The sequence below is a fragment of the Anolis sagrei genome, chromosome Y, assembly GCF_037176765.1.
Source record: "Anolis sagrei isolate rAnoSag1 chromosome Y, rAnoSag1.mat, whole genome shotgun sequence".
Taxonomy (NCBI): domain Eukaryota; kingdom Metazoa; phylum Chordata; class Lepidosauria; order Squamata; family Dactyloidae; genus Anolis; species Anolis sagrei.
In genome coordinates this window covers 32,844,714-32,864,199 of record NC_090035.1, presented here as the reverse complement: position 1 = coordinate 32,864,199, position 19,486 = coordinate 32,844,714, and the positions used below count along the sequence as shown (strand labels likewise).

The window sequence follows — 19,486 nt, the reverse complement described above, 5'->3', positions numbered from 1 at the left end:
GGGTTGCATGTGTGTGTGGCGGCGGGGGGAGTGATGGAGCGTGGGGTTCCGTGTGTGTGTGCGGCGGCGGGGGGAGTGATGTAGCATGGGGTTGCATGTGTGTGCAGTGGTGGGGGGAGTGATGGAGCGTGGGGTTGCGTGTGTGTGTGTGCAGCGGCGGGGGAGTGATGGAGCGTGGGGTTGTGCGTGTGCGTGCGGCAGGGTGTGTGTGTGTGCAGAAAGCGGCGGGGCTTGGAGTGGGCATGGCTTCCGCAGAGGGAACGTTGGCCAGAAGGCTGTGTGCGCACCCAGGGAACTTGCAGCTAGGCGCCAATGCGCATGCTCAGTTGTTTTGCCGTATTGTGAGTGTGTTGTGTTGTTTTTCATTTTGAGTAGATATGTTTGTACCTTTTTGGTTGTGTTATTGGCATGGGAATTTTGGTTAAGTTTCATTGGGGTTTTTTGAGTTTTGTTGGTTTGCTGTTTTGTGAGTGTGTTGTTGTGTTGTTTTTCATTTTGAGTAGATATGTTTGTACATTGTGGGTTGTGTTATGGGCATGGGAATTTTGGTTAAGTTTCATTGGGGAGTTTTTGAGTTTTGTTGTTTTGCCGTTTTGTGAGTGTGTTGTGTTGTTTTTCATTTTTGTACCTTGTGGGTTGTGTTATGGGCATGGGAATTTTGGTTAAGTTTCATTGGGGAGTTTTTGAGTTTTGTTGTTTTGCCATTTCGTGAGTGTGTTGTTGTGTTGTTTTTCATTTTGAGTAGATATGTCTGTACCTTGTGGGTTGTGTTATTGGCATGGGAATTTTGGTTAATTTTCGTTGGGGTTTTTTGAGTTTTGTTGTTGTGCTGTTTTGTGAGTGTGTTGTTGTGTTGTTATTTATTTTGAATAGATATGTTTGTACCTTGTGGGTTGTGTTATGGGCATGGGAATTTTGGTTATGTTTCGTTGGGGTTTTTTGAGTTTTGTTGTTTTGCCGTTTTGTGAGTGTGTTGTTGTGTTGTTTTTCATTTTGAGTAGATATGTTTGTACCTTGTGGGTTGTGTTATGGGCATGGGAATTTTGGTTAATTTTCATTGGGGTTTTTTGAGTTTTGTTGTTTTGCCATTTTGTGAGTGTGTTGGGTTGTTTTTCATTTTGAGTAGATATGTTTGTACCTTGTGGGTTGTGTTATGGGCATGGGAATTTTGGTTAAGTTTCATTGCGGAGTTTTTGAGTTTTGTTGTTTTGCCGTTTCGTGAGTGTGTTATTGTGTTGTTTTTCATTTTGAGTAGATATGTTTGTACCTTGTGGGTTGTGTTATGGGCATGGGAATTTTGTTTTAAGTTTCGTTGGGGTTTTTTTTAGTTTTGTTGTTTTGCTGTTTTGTGAGTGTGTTGTGTTGTTATTTATTTTGAGTAGATATGTTTGTACCTTGTGGGTTGTGTTATGGCATGGGAATTTTGGTTAAGTTTCGTTTTTTTTTTAGTTTTGTTGTTTTGCCGTTTTGTGAGTGTGTTGTTGTGTTGTTTTTCATTTTGAGTAGATATGTTTGTACCTTGTTGGTTGTGTTATGGGCATGGGAATTTTGTTTAAGTTTCGTTGGGATTTTTTGAGTTTTGTTGTTTTGCCGTTTTGTGAGTGTGTTGTGTTGTTTTTCATTTTGAGTAGATATGTTTGTACCTTGTGGGTTGTGTTATGGGTATGGGAATTTTGGTTAAGTTTCATTGGGGGTTTGTGGAGTTTTGCTGTCCCGTTGAACCAACCTAACAGATTTATATATATAGATAGTTCAGATATACATGCCCCATAGATTATAGATTTGTAAATGTTATAAAGGATAGATAATACATGCCCCAGAGTTAATATCCATGCATGTGTTAGAGTTTATAGATTACATTGTTCAATGGAGAAAAAGTTGCAGGCCTGAAAATAGTTGTTCTACTATGATTTTGGGCTGCTGAAAACGAAAATGACATTTAAAAATGTATATTGGCTCTAGTTTTTATGATATAAGCAATCACATGATCACGTATAATTGAAAAAATGCATGTTGCGACTTACACTATGGAAGATTCTAGAATATTCTAGTAAGTTTGATGACGCAGTATTAGTACTGTGTGTAAAAGCCAGAAAGTCCTATATAAGGCCAGACTTTTGAACGATGAGGGTCAGTCAGTTGAAGACTGAGGCAGTATCGTTAAACATCGTTTTACATTGTTCTTTTTACTGTAGTTATGCCTCGCACGTGTGTAAATAAAGCACTATGGAAAAAAGATATCAAGGTAAATGGACTCTGTCAATGCTGTCAGACTACTGCTGGAGCATTGTAAGAGACAATCCTTTCCTTAGGTTCTTGTGGGTTTTTTCGGGCTATAGAGCCATGTTCTAGAGGCATTTCTCCTGACGTTTCGCCTGCATCTATGGCAAGCATCCTCAGAGGTTGAGAAGGTCGTGACCTCATGGGCCAGCTCACGCCAGAGCTCCCTGTCGGCTGTCACCACCCCCAGCTCCTTCAAGGTCAGTCCAGTCACTTCAAGGATGCCATCCATCCATCCATCTTGCCCTTGGTCGGCCCCTTTTCCTTTTGCCTTCCACTTTCCCCAGCATAATTGTCTTCTCTAGGCTTTGCTGTCTCCTCATGATGTGGCCAAAGTACTTCAACTTTGTCTCTAGTATCCTTCCCTCCAGTGAGCAGCTGGGCTTTATTTCCTGGAGGATGGACTGGTTGGATCTTCTCGCAGTCCAAGGCACTCTCAGCACTTTCCTCCAGCACCACAGCTCAAAAGCATTGATCTTCCTTCGCTCAGTCTTCCCTAAGGTCCAGCTCTCACATCCGTAGGTGACTACAGGGAATACCATGGCTTTGACTAGGCGGATCTTTGTTGCCAGTCTGATGTCTCTACTCTTTACTATTTTATCGAGACTGGACATTGCTCTCCTCCCAAAAAGTAAGCATCTTCTGATTTCCTGGCCACAGTCTGCATCTGCTGTAATCTTTGCACCTAGAAATACAAAGTCTGTCACGGCCTACACGTTTTCTCCCTCTATTTTCCAGTTGTCAGTCATTCTTGTTGCCATAATCTTGGTTTTTTTGACGTTTAGCTGCAACCCAGCTTTTGCGCTCTCTTCTTTCACTTTGATTAGAAGGCTCCTCAGCTCCTCCTCGCTTTCGGCCATCAGAGTGGTGTCATCTGCATATCTGAGGTTGTTAATGTTTCTTCCAGCAATTTTCACCCCAGCTTTGCATTAATCAAGCCCCGCGCATCGCATGATGTGTTCTGCATACAAGTTAAAAAGGTTGGGTGAGAGTATGCAGCCTTGCCATACGCCTTTCCCAATCTTGAACCAGTCTGTTGTTCCATGCTCAATTCTTACTGTTGCTACTTGGTCACAGAATCATAGAATCAAAGAGTTGGAAGAGACCTCATGGGCCATCCAGTCCAACCCCCTGCCAAGAAGTAGGAATATTGCATTCAAATCACCCCTGACAGATGGTCATCCAGCCTCTGTTTAAAAGCTTCCAAAGAAGGAGCCTCCACCACACTCCGGGACAGAGAGTTCCACTGCTGAACAGCTCTCACAGTCAGGAAGTTCTTCCTCATGTTCAGATGGAATCTCCTTTCTTGTAGTTTGAAGCCATTGTTCCGCGTCCTAGTCTCCAAGGAAGCAGAAAACAAGCTTGCTCCCTCCTCTCTGTGGCTTCCTCTCACATATTTATACATGGCTATCATATCCCCTCTCAGCCTTCTCTTCTTCAGGCTAAACATGCCCAGTTCCTTTAGCCACTCCTCATAGGGCTTGTTCTCCAGACCTTTTATCATTTTAGTCGCTCTCCTCTGGACACATTCCAGCTTGTCAATATCTCTCTTGAATTGTGGTGCCCAGAATTGGACACAATATTCCAGGTGTGGTCTAACCAAAGCAGAATAGAGAGGTAGCATGACTTCCCTAGATCTAGACAGATTCCTCAGGAGAGAGACAAGGTGGCTTGGTATGCCCATCCCACCAAGAACTTGCCACAATTTATTATGATCCACACAGTCAAAGGCTTTAGAATAGTCAATGAAGCAGAAGTAGACGTTTTTCTGAAACTCCCTGCCTTTCTCCGTTATCCAGCGGATATTGGCAATCTGGTCTCTCATTCCTCTGCCTTTTTTAAACCCAACTTGAACATATGGCAACTCTCGCTCCATGTATTGCTGGAGTCTTCCATGCAGGATCTTGAGCATTACCTTACTGGCATGAGAAATAAGGACCACTGTACGGAAGTTTGAGCAGTCTTTCGCATTTCCCTTTTTTGGTATGGGGATATAAGTTGATTTTTTCCAGTCTGATGGCCATTCTTGGGTTTTCCATATTTTCTGGCATATGGCATGCATCACCTTGACAGCATCATCTTTTTAAACAGTTCAGCTGGGATCCTTTCATCTCCTGCTGCCTTGTTGTTAGCAATGCTTCTTAAGGCCCATTTAACCTCACTCCTCAGGATGTCTGGTTCTAATTCATTCACCAAACCATCAAAGCTATCCTCGATATTATTATCCTTCCTATACAGATCTTCTGTATAGTCTCGCCACCTTCTCTTGATCTCTTCAGCTTCTGTTAGGTCCCTGCCATCTTTGTTCTTACCATACCAATTTTTGCCTGAAATTTACCTCCAATGCTTCTAATTTTCTGGAAGAGGTCTCTTGTCCTTCCTATTCTGTTGCCTTTTTCCACTTCCATGTATTGCTTATTTAAAAATAGTTCCTTATCTCTTCTGGCTAACCTCTGGAATTGCGCATTTAACTGGGCATATCTCCCCTTATCACTGTTTCCTTTTGCTTTCCTCCTTTCATAGAATCATAGAATCAAAGAGTTGGAAGAGACCTCATGGGCCATCCAGTCCAACCCCCTGCCAAGAAGTAGGATTATTGCATTCAAATCACCCCTGACAGACGGCCATCCAGCCTCTGCTTAAAAGCTTCCAAAGAAGGAGCCTCCACCACACTCGGGGGCAGAGAGTTCCACTGCTGAATGGCTCTCACAGTCAGGAAGTTCTTCCTAATGTTCAGATGGAATCTCCTCTCTTGTAGTTTGAAGCCATTGTTCCGCGTCCTAGTCTCCAAGGAAGCAGAAAACAAGCTTGCCCCCTCCTCCCTGTGGCTTCCTCTCACATATTTATACATGGCTATCATATCTCCTCTCAGCCTTCTCTTCTTCAGGCTAAACATGCCCAGTTCCCTAAGCCGCTCCTCATAGGGCTTGTTCTCCAGAGCCTTGATCATTTTAGTCCCCCTCCTCTGGACACATTCCAGCTTGTCAATATCTCTCTTGAATTGTGGTGCCCAGAATTGGACACAATATTCGAGATGTGGTCTAACCAAAGCAGAATAGAGGGGTAGCATTACTTCCTTAGATCTAGACACTATGCTCCTATTGATGCAGACCAAAATCCCATTGGCTTTTTTTGCCGCCACATCACATTGTTGGCTCATGTTTAACTTGTTGTCCACAAGGACTCCAAGATCTTTTTCACACGTACTGCTCTCGAGCCAGGCGTCCCCCATTCTGTATCTTTGCATTTCATTTTTTCTGCCAAAGTGGAGTATCTTGCATTTGTCACTGTTGAACTTCATTTTGTTAGTTTTGGCCCATCTCTCTAATCTGTCAAGATCATTTTGAATTCTGCTCCTGTCCTCTGCTCCTTTCTTGGGCTACTTCCAGTGTCTCGGCAGACAACCATTTTGCCTTCTTGGTTTTCTTTTTCTTTGGGACGTACTTTTTTGCCACCTCCTGAACAATGCCTCAGACTTCTGTCCATAGTTCTTCTGGGACTCTGTTTACTAAATCTCACCGTTTATATACATGCAATAAGGTTAGGTGCATTATCATAATATTAACAAATTACCTATTGTGGAGAAAATTGAAATAGCTGTTGCATAAAAACCAGAGCCAATTAACACATTTAATTATTATATTTGAATTCAGCATGTTAAATTTATTAAGAAACGGCACAATTTGTTTCCGCAACTGAGAAAAACTGAAAATTTGTAGAACTGTGTTATAGAACATGCAATAGTTAATAGATATACTTGCCATAGTTTATAGTTATACATGCCTTAAAGTTTATAGATTATAGATTAGAATTGTACCATCATAGAGAGTTCTTACCTCATAGTATAGTTATACATGCCATAGTCTATAGTCACACATCCCCCTTAGTTTATAGTTATATTTACCTTGTAGAAATTATAGTTGTTTTTTTACCTCAGAGTTATACCATCATAATCAATCTGCAACTTTGTATACCATGTTTTGATTCATCTTGATTGCTTAATTTAGTCTTGTTTCTAGTGTTTTATTTTGAGGTATTAAAGTAATTTAGGGCATACCGATGGTCACTGGGAAAATAGCCAGACACTTTTTGTTTTCTCAATAGATCTTCCTGGTGTGCCATCATATTAATCATAAAATCATTGAGTTGGAGGAGACCTCATGGGCCATCCAGTCCAACCCCCTGCCTAGAAGCAGGAAAATCGCATTCTAACCACCCCCGACAGATGGCCATCCAACCTCTGTTTAAAAGCTTCCAAAGAAGGAGCCTCCACCACACACAGAACTCCCATGACCAACAGAAAATACTGGAATGGTTTGGGGGCGGGGTATAAATAAAGTTTTCCTTGGGCAACCTACAATTATTTTGCTAGTCTCTTGTCTGGTGTTGCTACCTCCACATCATTTACCTGTTCATCTCTGTGTGAGTTTGGCTCATCTTACTTTCTGGGACGCAAATCATGGATTATATGATTGCCCTTTTTGGCAACCCTCGCTGCTCTTTTCTCTTATTTGAGAAGCATGTTGCTGTACTCTATGCTGGAGGCACACAGCTTTGTGTTTATTTTATTTTTAATTTTTTTGCAACTCCCAAATCCCTGACGTGATGTTGGAACAACCCTTGGGCAACAAGTGGGCGCTGTGGGCGGTTGGGCTACTGAGAAGCCTATGGTTTTCACCCTTTCTGCCCATCTCAGTTCTAATCTTCCAGCACTTACCATTCCAGTTTTCATCCGCAGCTGGACAAAATTCAGAATTTAGAAAAATGATTCATTTTGAGTCAAGGCATAGCTCTATTGAATGGAGCTGTAGGACGTGTGCATTCCTTAGGTGTTTTGGGACTGCACTATCCAGCACTCTGTAGCCAGTGAATACTGGGAACTTCAGTCACACAACTGCTTGGGAGGTACATGATTCATTTTTTTTAATCGCTATGTTTATTCTTAATTATTTCAGCAATTTAAGTGTAACTATACAATTTGTATAATTTGGAGCTGCCGGTGACATAGTGGATTAAACTGTTGAACTGCTGCCCTTGCTGATTGAAAGGCCGGTGGTTTGAATCTGGAGAGTAGGGTGAGCTCCCATTGTTAGCCCCAGCTTCTGGCAACCCAGCAGCTCAAAAACATGGAAATGTGAGTAGATCAGTAGGTACTGCTCCAATGGGAAGGTAACGCTGCTCCATACAGTCATGCTGGCAACATGACTTCGGAGGTGTCTATGGACAACACTAGGTCTTTGGCTTAGAAATGGAGATGAGTACTACCTCCAGAGACCGACACAACTAGACTTAATGTCAAGGAGAAACCTCCCCCCAGCACCAACTACCGCTCTGGGCCAGAGCGAAGAGAGGAGAGGCCAGGGGACAGCACCATCTTGTCTCCTGCATTTGCCATCCGTTGGGGACCCCTCCCCCCAGCACCAACTGCCGCTCTGGGCCAGAGCGAAGAAAGAGGGGCCAGGGGACAGTTCCACCTTGTCTCCTGTGCTATTCTAATAATATGTTATAATATAATATATGGTATATACATATAATATTTATAATATTGTAATGTAATGCAATATAATACTAGTAATTGTTTTTAAATGCATAATGATTTTGTATTCTGTATATCTAAACTATTGTAAACTGCTCTGAGTCGCCTAAGGGCTGAGAAGAGCGGTATACAAATTAAATAAATAAATAAAATTTATCTTTATACAATTTGTAAAGTTCCCCATATATGACCGATATCTCTTCCTGCACCAAATAAGGCTAGCTTCCCCAACCTACTACAACAATATTCAAAATCATAAAATTATCAAACAAATACATACTGGGGAGTGCAGTCCCACAACGGCTTGCAAGCCATTTGATTCTCACTTTTTAAATCTGCCCCCCCCCTTCCAGAAATCTTAAATGTTAATATATAATGACTTGTATCTCTTTCTGCATCAATTAAGGTTGACTTCCCCATTCTTCCCACTAAAAAGAATACTCAAAATCATAAAATTGTAAAACAAACATGAACTGGGAAGTTGCAGTCACGCAAGAGCTTGGGAGTCACGTGATTTGCTCTTTTTAAATCTATATATTATTTATTTTTCAACAATCTAAGTGTTTTTCTTCCATTTATAAAGACAACAATTTCCCCAAATATGACTTACACCATTATATATTTTCGGGCTATATGGCCATGTTCTAGAGGCATTCTCTCCTGACGTTTCGCCTGCATCTATGGCAAGCATCCTCAGAGGTAGTGAGGTCTGTAGGAACTAGGAAAATGAGTTTATATATCTGTAGAAAGACCAGGGTGGGACAAAGGACTCTTGTCTGCTGGAGCTAGGTGTGAATGTTTCAACTGATCACCTTGATTAGCATTTGATAGCCTGGAAATGCCTGGAGCAATCTTTTGTTGAGAGGTGCTTAGATGTCCCTGATTGTTTTCCCTCTGCTGTTTTGCTGTTTTAATTTTAGAGATTTTTAATACTGGTAGCCAGATTTTGTTCATTTTCATGGTTTTCTCCTTTCTGTTGAAATTGTCCACATGCTTGTGGATTTCAGTGGCTTCTCTGTGTAGTCTGACATGGTGGTTGTTAGAGTGGTCCAGCATTTCTGTGTTCTCAAATAATATACTGTGTCCAGGTTGGTTCATCAGGTGCTCTGTTATGGCAGACTTCTCTGGTTGAAGTAGTCTGCAGTGCCTTTCATGTTCCTTGATTCGTGTTTGTGCGCTACATTTGGGGGCCCCTATGTAGACTTGTCCACAGCTGCATGGTACACGGTAGACTCCTGCAGAAGTGAGAGGATCCCTCTTGTCCTTTGCTGAATGTAGCATTTGTTGGATTTTCTTGGTGGGTCTGTAGATAGTTTGTATGTTGTGTTTCCTCATCAGCTTCCCTATGCGGTCAGTAGTTCCTTTGACGTATGGCAAGAACACTTTTCCTCTGGGTTCAGGCATGTAGCCAGGGGGGGGGGGGGGGCTCGGGGGGCTTCAGCCCCCCCCCCCCCCCGAAATTTTCATGGTGGTTCGCGAAAAGACCTTAATGGCGCATTATTTAAACTATTATGTTTATTCATATCATGATCTGATCACCATACTCAATATATCCCAAATGCATGGGGGTATTGGGGTAATGATACAAAAGGTTTGCTAGGCTAGACCCTCTTTCACTCAGATTCAGCCCCCCCCCGAAACTCAGCCCCCCCCCCGAAACCCCCCCTGAAAAAAAATTCAGCCCCCCCCCCCCCCCCCCCCGAAACGAAATCCTGGCTACGGGCCTGTCTGGGTGGATCTTCATCTTTACTCTCGTGGCTTATTCTTGGTCTTGCAGCTCTTCTGATGTCTGAGGTGGAGTATCCATTGGCCTGTAGGACCCAGTTTCGGTGGTTCAGTTCATCTTGAAGGAGTTGGGGTTCGCAGATTCTTTTTGCACGGTCTGCCAAGGCTTTAATGGTGCTTCTTTTTTTACTTGGGTGAGGGTAGATATCTATCTCTGTGTGTGGGTTTTCTGTAAACGTAAATTGGGTGTGACCCAATTGTTGATCTGGTTTACGGATGACAAGGACATCTAGAAAAGGCAGTCTTCCTTCATTTTCTTTTTCCATGGTGAATTGGATATTTGGGTGGATGCTGTTGAGATGGTCCAGGAACCTGTTTAGTTCTTCTCCATGGCTCCAAATAGTGAAAGTGTCATCCACATATCTGAACCATATAGTGGGCTTTTTGTTGCTCTTTCCAGGGCTTGTTTTTTAGAGTGTTCCATGTAGAAATTAGCTATGACCGGGCTGAGAGGGCTCCCCATAGCTAATCTTTCTCTTCGTAGAATTCATTGTCCCACTGAAAGTAGCTGGTGGTGAGGCAATGGTGAAACAGAGCTGTGATTTCTTCTAAGAACATCTTCCAGGCTATCAAATGCTAATCAAGGTGATCAGTTGAAACATTCACACCTAGCTCCAGCAGACAAGAGTCCTTTCTCCCACCCTGGTCATTCCACAGATATATAAACCCTTTTTCCTAGTTCCTACAGACCTCACTACCTCTGAGGATGCTTGCCACAGATGCAGGCGAAACGCCAGGAGAGAATGCCTCTAGAACATGGCCATATAGCCTGAAAAAACCTACAACAACCCAGTAATTCCGGCTATCAAAGCCTTCGACAATACATTATCCCATTCTCCCTGCTAAAAACAATACTCAAAATCTTAAAATTATTAAAGGTTAAAATGGACTTCCTAGCTCAAAGGCACTGCGTGAAAATATTATTGTCATCCTACCAATCTCTCAAACATGCACAGTTTCTTCATTCTATAATAATAACAATATTAATAATAATAATATTTTAAAAATGTAATACCTGTCTCTCCTTATGGCTTGAGGCAGAGCACAGCATACTTAAATATATCTATAAAAGCACATCTTAAAACATAGTTACCTTACTATTTCAGAAGTTTTTAACTCTGTTGTCAGAAGCCACAAGCATTTTTACATTTCCCTACTTGCTCTTTGAAACCCCTTTAACTAAAGATGCCAGAAAATGTATCCCAAACCTTCGGCATTCATTGCAGGGATGTTGCCACTTCATGTCAGGAGTGACTTGAGAAACTTCAAGCCGCTTCTGGTGTGAGAGAATTGGTCCTCTGCAAGGATGTTGCCCACAGGACGCCCAGATGTTTTACCATCCTGTGGGAGGCTTCTCTCATGTTCCTGCATGAGAAGCTGGAGCTGACAGATGGGAGCTTACTCTGCTCCCTGGATTTGAACTGCCGACTATCGATCAGCAGTCCTGCTGGCACAAGGGTTTAACCACCGAACTAAAATATCCCCTTCCTAGTTTTGCTCCTTTTGGTCCTTATTATCTTCTGTGATGTTTCAGATGTCTTCAGCGTGATGCAAGTTTTGTCTCATCTTTCTCTTCTCAGGGGACACTGGAAACTACTATTATGGCCAAGGGCACCCCATGAAGCCCCACAGGATCAGGATGACCCACAACCTCCTCCTGAACTACGGCCTTTATAGGAAAATGGAGATCTATGTAAGTTGAAAAGGGCAGAGTTGTCTTCCTTTTAAAATCTACATTGCTGGAAAACATCATAAGGAGATGCAACTAAAGGACAGGGGATCGCAAGATAGAAAGTATATAACTATGGAAACCAGAACAGTGCTAGCAAAACATGTAGAACATAGAGAAAACTATAGTCAAAACACATATACGGTATAACAGATTTCCAGATCTGTTTTGACTAAAAGTATCTTCACCCTATGTATTCATGTTTTTGTGTTAGCTTTTATATTTCAAAACTAGGTGCTGTAAATATTTTAATCTCCATAGAGCAGGGGTCCTCAAACTAAGTCTGATACAACTTGAAAGCACACAACAACAATCCTATCTCATCAGCCAAAAGCAGGCCCGCATTTCCCATTGAAATGCTAATAAGTTTATGTTTGTTAACATTGTTCCTCGTTTTAATTATTGTATTGTTTTAAAGTGTTTTTTACACTACAAATAAGATATGTGCAGTGTGCATAGGAATTCATGTTTTTTTCCAAATTATAATCCGGCCCTCCAACAGTTTGAGCGAGTGATATCTGGCCCTCTGTTTAAAAAGTTTGTGGACCCCTGTTCTATTGTTTTAAAGAGTTTTTTGTACTGCAATAAGATGTGTGCAGTATGCATAGGAATTCATTCATGGTTTTTTTTTTCAGATTATAATCCAGCCCTCCAACAGTTTGAGGGGCTGTGACCTGGCCCTCGGTTTAAAAAGTTTGTGGACCCCTGCCATAGAGTTTGTTTCCTCCAATTTGACTCCAGTTAGAGCAGACCCATTGAAATAAATGAAGCTGCTCAGGCAGCCATTTAATTTCATTGGTTATGGAACAGTGGATTTACTCTATATCAACCTTTTAAAAACATATTTGCAAGCTTCTCTTTAACAAAATATTAAAAACCTGTGTCCTTGTCCTATCTATGCTGGCCTATAATGCATTGAAGTGTGAATCTACAATGATCATGTATGGCAATGTAGACTGGTGGCGCAGTGGGTTAAACCACAGAGCTGCTGAACTTGTGGAACGAAAGGTTGGCGGTTCGAATCCAGAGAGTGGGATGAGCTCCCTCTGTTAGGCCCAGCTTCTGCCAACCTAGCAGGTTGAAAACATGCAAGTGTGAGTAGATCAGTAGGTACCGCTTCTGTGGGAAGGTAACAGCCACATGCTGGCCACATTACCTTGGCGGTGTCTAAGGACAGCGCCGGCTTTTCGGCTCCCCAGAGTTGGACATGACGAGACTTAATGTCATGTTTACCTCTTAGACAGGACCTCAGATTCTTTGTTCTTTTAAACCATTTCTCCTGATTGCATTAAATGAAAGAAATGGAAGCTAGGCCCTCTCATTGCCTCTTGTTTTCTCATCTTGCTTAGGCTCCTGAGTATAAAACCCATTTGAATAGATGCTGGTATTGGAAGTGTGTTTAAAAAGTTTTCCTCCAAATTATCTCATTCCAGAGGTCCTATAAAGCCAGTGCTGAAGAAATGACCAAATACCACAGCGATGACTACATCAAATTCCTGCGCTCAATTCGCCCAGACAACATGTCCGAATACAGCAAGCAGATGCAGCGATGTAAGCTTTGATGGGTAGGAGGGTCTCTTCTTGGGTAAAAAATGACCCTTTCCAGCATTATCTTGTTTCCAGAATACAAAAAAAAAAACATAGTTGGAGGACATTTGTGACTGAACGCAAAGTTAGGCAGATGGCAATGCGAGAGTAAAATTTCTTGGCAGCACACTCTGCGTTGCCTCTTGTGCCAACCTTATGAAGAAAACCCATCTTCCTGTGATAGGAAGATAGTGGCTGTATTCAGAGATAACAACAAAACATGGCTTGTAGTTATGAGCCCTGAGCCTCAAGGGTGGGTGTTTCCTTCTCCCCTTTAATGCTTGTTTTGCACTTGCGGGGATGAACAAAGGAACTGCTGCTTAGGTTTAGGAGCAAACCAATATTTTCACCCAACTTGAAGCAGTTGCACATCCTTCTATGTGAGTAAGAGAGGGAGGAAAAAGAGACATTGGAAAAGGAGCTTAAAATTGGCCTTGCAATAATAATATTGCAAGAATAATCTTGCTTTGTTATGTCTTAGCCAAAATCTGGGAAAGTTGTTGTTTTTTATAATAGCTCCCAGAAGCTTTCAGTCAGCATTGGAACCATCCTCCCCAAAATAACTTCCTCTAAACTGAGACAATACATATGAAGTATTTTAGATCTGTAGGATTGCTTGGAAGCAGAGTTGGAAAATTCTGAGCTTTTGCATTCATTTCCATGTGTCTCCTCCAAATAATGAATGGTTGTGTTCATTCCTACTCATTTCTAATGCCCACATTGGTGGTCTCTCCCTCTGCGTTTTCTTCCAAGTGTGTTTGAGGGAAGGGTTCGTTAGTAAATTCAGATAAATCAGCTTCCTTATCTCAATTGCTCTGACTTTACAAGTTCTACTTGAAGACACGTACTGGTAAAGACACCAGACTCCAAAATCAGCTTTCACCGAAAGCGGCACTTTATCTTTTATTATTTACAAAATATACAAGACAATCTTTGATCATGCCCGCTCACATCTCGGCACACTGCGAGAAGCACATTTCTTTCTTATCAGAGCTTATTATTTATTTATTTGCTTTATTTCTATACCGCATTTTTCAGCCCAAACAGGCGACTCAATGCGGTTTACATGGTACAATTTATCAAACAATGTCAGTGCAATTAAAACGCAACAAATGCAGCAAACAGGATCAACAACAATCTATAACAATTAACAAATCAAAACAAGACAAGTCAACAAAACAAAACATGCCTCAGTGAAATCAGATCCGTTCTCATAATCCTTGTGCCAGTCCTATGTTCCATTTACCGTCTTCCTTTGATTGGTTGCACTGCTTAACCAAACACTTGTTCATAAAGCCAGGTCTTAACCTTTCTCCGAAACGCCAGCAGCGAAGGTGCCTGTCTGATGTCTGCCGGTAAGGCATTCCATAGGCGAGGGGCCACCACTGAGAAGGCCCTGTCTTTCGTCCCCGCCAAGCGTGCCTGTGACGCAGGCGGGACTGAGAGCAGGGCCTCCCCAGACAATCTTAATGTTCTAGTCGGTTCATAGGTGGAGATGCGTTCGGAGAGGTAAGTGGGGCCAGAACCATTTAGGGCTTTATAGGCTAAAGCCAGCACCTTGAATTGTGCCCGGTAGCGGATTGGCAGCCAGTGGAGCTGGCTCAACAGAGGAGTGGTATGCTCCCTAAGTGCCGCTCCCGTTAGCAACCTGGCTGCCAAGCGCTGGACCATCTGAAGCTTCCGGGCAGTCTTCAAGGGCAACCCCACGTAGAGCGCGTTGCAGTAATCAATCCGGGATGTAACCAGAGCGTGGACTACCGTGGCCAAGTCAGACTTCCCAAGGTATGGGCGCAACTGGCGCACAAGTTTTAGTTGTGCAAATGCTCCCTTGGACACCGCCGAAACTTGGGGTTCCAAGCTTAGCGAAGAGTCCAGGATCACACCCAAGCTGCGAACCTGCGTCTTCAGGGGGAGTGTAACCCCGTCTAACACAGGCTGTAACCCTATACCCTGTTCGGCCTTTCGACTGACCAGGAGTGCCTCTATCTTATCTGGATTCAGTTTCAATTTGTTCGCACTCATCCAGTCTGATACAGTGGCCAAGCAGCGGTTCAGGACCTGAACAGCCTCCTTGGTAGTAGGTGGGAAGGAGTGACAGAGTTGGACGTCATCTGCATACAGATAACACCACACCCCGAAACTCCGGATGATCTCTCCCAACGGCTTCATGTAGATGTTAAATAACATGGGGACAATATTGAGCCCTGCGGGACCCCACATGACAATGGTTGTAAGGTAGAGCAGTTGTCCCCCAGCAACACCTTCTGAGTACGGTCCTCTAGGAAGGACCTGAGCCACTGCAGAACAGTGCCACCAAGGCCCATTCCCACGAGGCATCTCAGAAGGATACCGTGGTCGACGGTATCGAAGGCCGCTGAGAGGTCCAGCAGAACTAACAGGGACACACTCCCCCTGTCTAGCTCCCTGTGCAGATCATCCACTAAGGCGACCAAGGCTGTCTCGGTACCATGTCCCGGCCTGAAGCCAGACTGTGCCGGATCTAGATAATCAGTGTCTACCAAGAATACCTGGAGTTGTGAGGCCACCACATGTTCCAGGACTTTGCCCAAAAAGGGAAGATTGGAAACAGGCCGATAGTTGATGAATTGAGTGGGATCCAGCTTCTTCATCCGGTAAGCACAGGAAGCTCCAAAAGTGACACACTATCAGTACTACACATTTCTATGTTTTAACCCATGCATTTCTGAAATCACACAGTTTAAACTATAAGTAATTTTCATACCATATAACATTGCATACTGACAGGGTTAACATACCATATATACTCGAGTATAAGCCGACCCACATATAAGCTGAGGCACCTAAATTTACCACAAAAACCTGGGAAAACATATTGACACAAGTATAAGCTGAGAGTGGGAAATGCAGCTATTGGTAAATTTCAAAATCAAAATAGATACCAATAAAATTACATTAATTGAGGCATCAGTAGGTTAAATGTTTTTGAATATTTACATAGAATGTAATTTAAGATAAGACTGCCCAACTCTCATTAAACGATTATTCTAACCTTCAGTGTAAATGTGCTGATGTATCCTTCCAATAATAATAAAGAGAGAAAAATAATGGAAATGTAATAATAATAATAATAATAATAATAATAATAATAATAATAATAGTGGAAATGTAATAATAATAACAATAATAGAGTAAAATAATAAATGTAATAATACCAATAATAATGATAAAGTAAAATAATAAAGGTAATAATAATAGAGTAAAATAATGTAAATGTAATAATAATAATAATAAATAGAGTAAAATAATAAATTCAATAAAAATAAGACTAATAACAGTGTAAAATAATAAATATCCTTAACTCGAGGATAAGCCGAGGGGAGCTTTTTCAACCTTAAAAAGGGGCCGAAAAACTAGGCTTATACTTGTGTATATACAGTATATTCTGTGCCAAGAAAATGGCAAAAAGAGGAAGCACTTACAAGACAAATAATAGAGGGCATAAAAAGAGAGACTAGGAAAATCAAAATAGAGAAGTACAAAGAAATGGACAGGAAATTTATATGGAAACTATTAACTATCAAATATGATTAGCGGTAAAAGTTCAACATTTTTATCACTTTGGATGAAGCAAAGGATGATATGCTCATATGGGGTGGGAATGTCCAAAGGCAAAAACATTTTGGGAACAAATAATGGGAAAAAAATGAAGGGAATATTTAAAATACTACTTCAAGTAAATATGGTGCTGATGGCTATGGAAACAATAGGATCAGTGTAAAATATCAAGATTTATTCAGTGCGATTATTCTTGCAGGGAAGGCCGTAATAGCTTGGAGTTGGAAAGATTTTTAAAAACCTCATATGGTGAATTAGAACAATTACTTGTTTGATTAGGTCCAATGAGAAATTATTGCAAACGTAACCTGTGAGGATATGAAGGAAGATAAAATGAGGAAAATTATAGAAAAATGGTTGATATATCCAGAATGGATAAAAAGAGGTGAAGCCAATGTAAATATTGTACAGAGATGGGCTCAAGCTGAGCTCATGGATGGAGTTAAAATTCTGAGCGAAATTGCGGTATGGATTTGGGGTGAGGGGAGGTGGGAGGTAAGGGAAAAAAAGAGTTAACAACTAAGATAGTGGGTTGTTGTAGGTTTTTTGGGCTGTATGGCCATGTTCTAGAAGCATTCTCTCCTGATGTTTCACCTGTATCTGGGGCAGACATCCTCAGAGGTTGTGAGGTCACTAAGATATATTAGTAAGTGAGTGGATAATATAGAATGAAATGGGAGAAAATGGAAGAGAGTAGGGAAATGTAGTTATAGATAAATGAGATGTATATATTAAATGTACAAATCTCACAAAACAAAATACAATATTAATAAAATATTTTTTAAAAAACAACAACATATATTCTGTACCAAGGAACATATTGGATAAATGTCAAGTCTTATATTGCTCAGCGCTAAAATGGTAATAGATTCTTTCAGAATGTAAACACCCTGTGTCAATGCAGCTGCTTTATTTTTTTTATTTACTGTATTTGTATACCGCCTTTCTCAGCCTTTCGGCGACTCAAGGTGGTTTACAGGCAACAAGTAATATACATAATATCAAAATGCACATATAAACACTAAAAACAATATAAAACCACAACAGAAATAATAAGCAACAGCCCAGGAGGCAGATGTTTTCAAAGTCTCTTCCTTAGTCCCCTTTCTCCTCTTAGCTGGCTTGAGGAAGGTGGGTGGGGGGAAGAAGCAGCAGGATTTCCTCCTTCTCCTCGTGAGGTGGCAAGCAGATGTAGTAAGCAACAGCCAAGAGACAGGTGTTTTTAAAGTCTCTTCCTCAGTCCCCTTCCTCAGCTGGCTTGGGAGGGGGAGAGTGGCAGCAGGATTTCCTCCTTCTCCTTCTGAGATGGCAGGCAGATGTAGCAAGCAACAGCCAGGAGACAGGTGTTTTTAAAGCCTCTTCCTCAGTCCCCTTCCTCCTCTTAGCTGGCTTGGAGGAGGCGGGGAGAGTAACAGCAGGATTTCCTCCTTCTCCTTCTGAGGTGGCAGGCAGATATAGTAAGCAACAGCCAGGAGACAGGTTTTTTTAAAGTCTCTTCCTCAGTCCCCTTCCTCCTCTTAGCTGGCTTGGGGGGGGAGTAACAGCAGGATTTCCTCCTTCTCCTTCTGAGGTGGCAGGCAGATACAGTAAGCAACAGCCAGGAGACAGGTGTTTTTAAAGTCTATTCTTCAGACCCCTTCCTCCTCTTAGCTGGCTTGGGGGGGGGGGCAGGGTATCAGCAGGATTTCCTCCTTCTTCTCATGAGGTGGCAGGCAGATGTAGTAAGCAACAGCCAGGAGACAGGTGTTTTTAAAGTCTCTTCTTCAGTTCCCTTCCTCAGCTGGCTTGGGAGGGGGAGAGTAACAACAGGATTTCCTCCTTCTCCTTCTGAGGTGGCAAGCAGATGTAGTAAGCAACAGCAATGAGACAGGTGTTTTTAAAGTCTCTTCCTCAGACCCCTTCCTCCTCTTATCTAGCTTTGGGGGGTGGGGTGGGGGAAGAGGCAGGATTTCCTCCTTCTTCTACTTTCTGCTTGTGCTCAACATATCTAGATTACCTGAACTAATTTGGAGGGAAGATTGTGTTCATGCAATTCAGATTTCTACACATTTCCATCAGATCTTGTCATCCTTGCTTAGCTTTCATATTGCTTTCTTCCCCAAAGTGATGTTGCCTTGGTACAAAATCTATTTCAAAGTCTGAATAGCTCTCTTTCTCTGTCCCGATGATTCTATGTGTGCCTTTCAATAAATATTTGTTTTTCCACAATCTTTTCTTCTTGTTTTCTTTTTGAAGTCAACGTCGGAGAGGATTGTCCTGTCTTTGACGGCTTGTTTGAGTTTTGTCAGCTTTCTACAGGAGGCTCAGTTGGTAAGTGACAATTCACATGAGAAATGTATCGAAGCATGAAAGGTGTATATCTCTTTCCTCTTCTAATTTAACTGGATAGTGCAGTGCTTGTTTGCCATAGAGTCACCCATTGAGGTGGCATGGTCACTCTGGACCGTGCTCTTACCTACAAGAAGCACTGCCTGAACATCAAGCAAAAAGTGGGCGCTAGAAACAATATCATACGAAAGCTGACTGGCACAACCTCGGGATCACAACCAGATACAGTGAAGACATCTGCCCTTGCGCTGTGCTACTCTGCTGCTGGGTATGCATGCCCAGTATGGAACACATTTCACCACACTAAAACAGTGGATGTGGCTCTTAATGAGGCATGCCGCATTATCATGGAGTGTCTGCGCCCTACACCACTGGAGAAATTACACTGCTTAGCCAGTATTGCACCGCCTGACATCTGCCGGGAAGTAGCAGCCAATAGTGAAAGGACCAAGGCAAAGACATCTGCAGCTCATCCCCTGTTTGGTTATCAGCCAGCACGTCAATGACTTAAATCTAGAAATAGTTTTCTAAGATCTACAGAGACACTGGCTGGCACACCTCAGCAAGCGAGAGTCCAAATGTGGCAGGCTCAAACCCAGAATCTCAACCAATGGCTGATACCAAATGAGAGACTCCCCCCTGGG

At 42.2% G+C, this 19,486-nt stretch overlaps 1 protein-coding gene across 2 annotated transcripts in view; it reads left to right on the top strand.

The window, feature by feature from the left end:
- The window catches only part of LOC137095242 (histone deacetylase 1-like), a 121,310-nt gene that overhangs the window by 56,386 nt on the left and 45,438 nt on the right, over positions 1–19,486 (top strand). For both annotated transcript variants that reach the window (XM_067461694.1, XM_067461693.1), the window contains exons 2-4: positions 11,182–11,294; positions 12,764–12,881; positions 18,750–18,824. In XM_067461694.1, the coding sequence (XP_067317795.1) occupies positions 11,182–11,294; positions 12,764–12,881; positions 18,750–18,824 (306 nt within the window). The remainder of the gene's footprint in view (positions 1–11,181; positions 11,295–12,763; positions 12,882–18,749; positions 18,825–19,486) is intronic.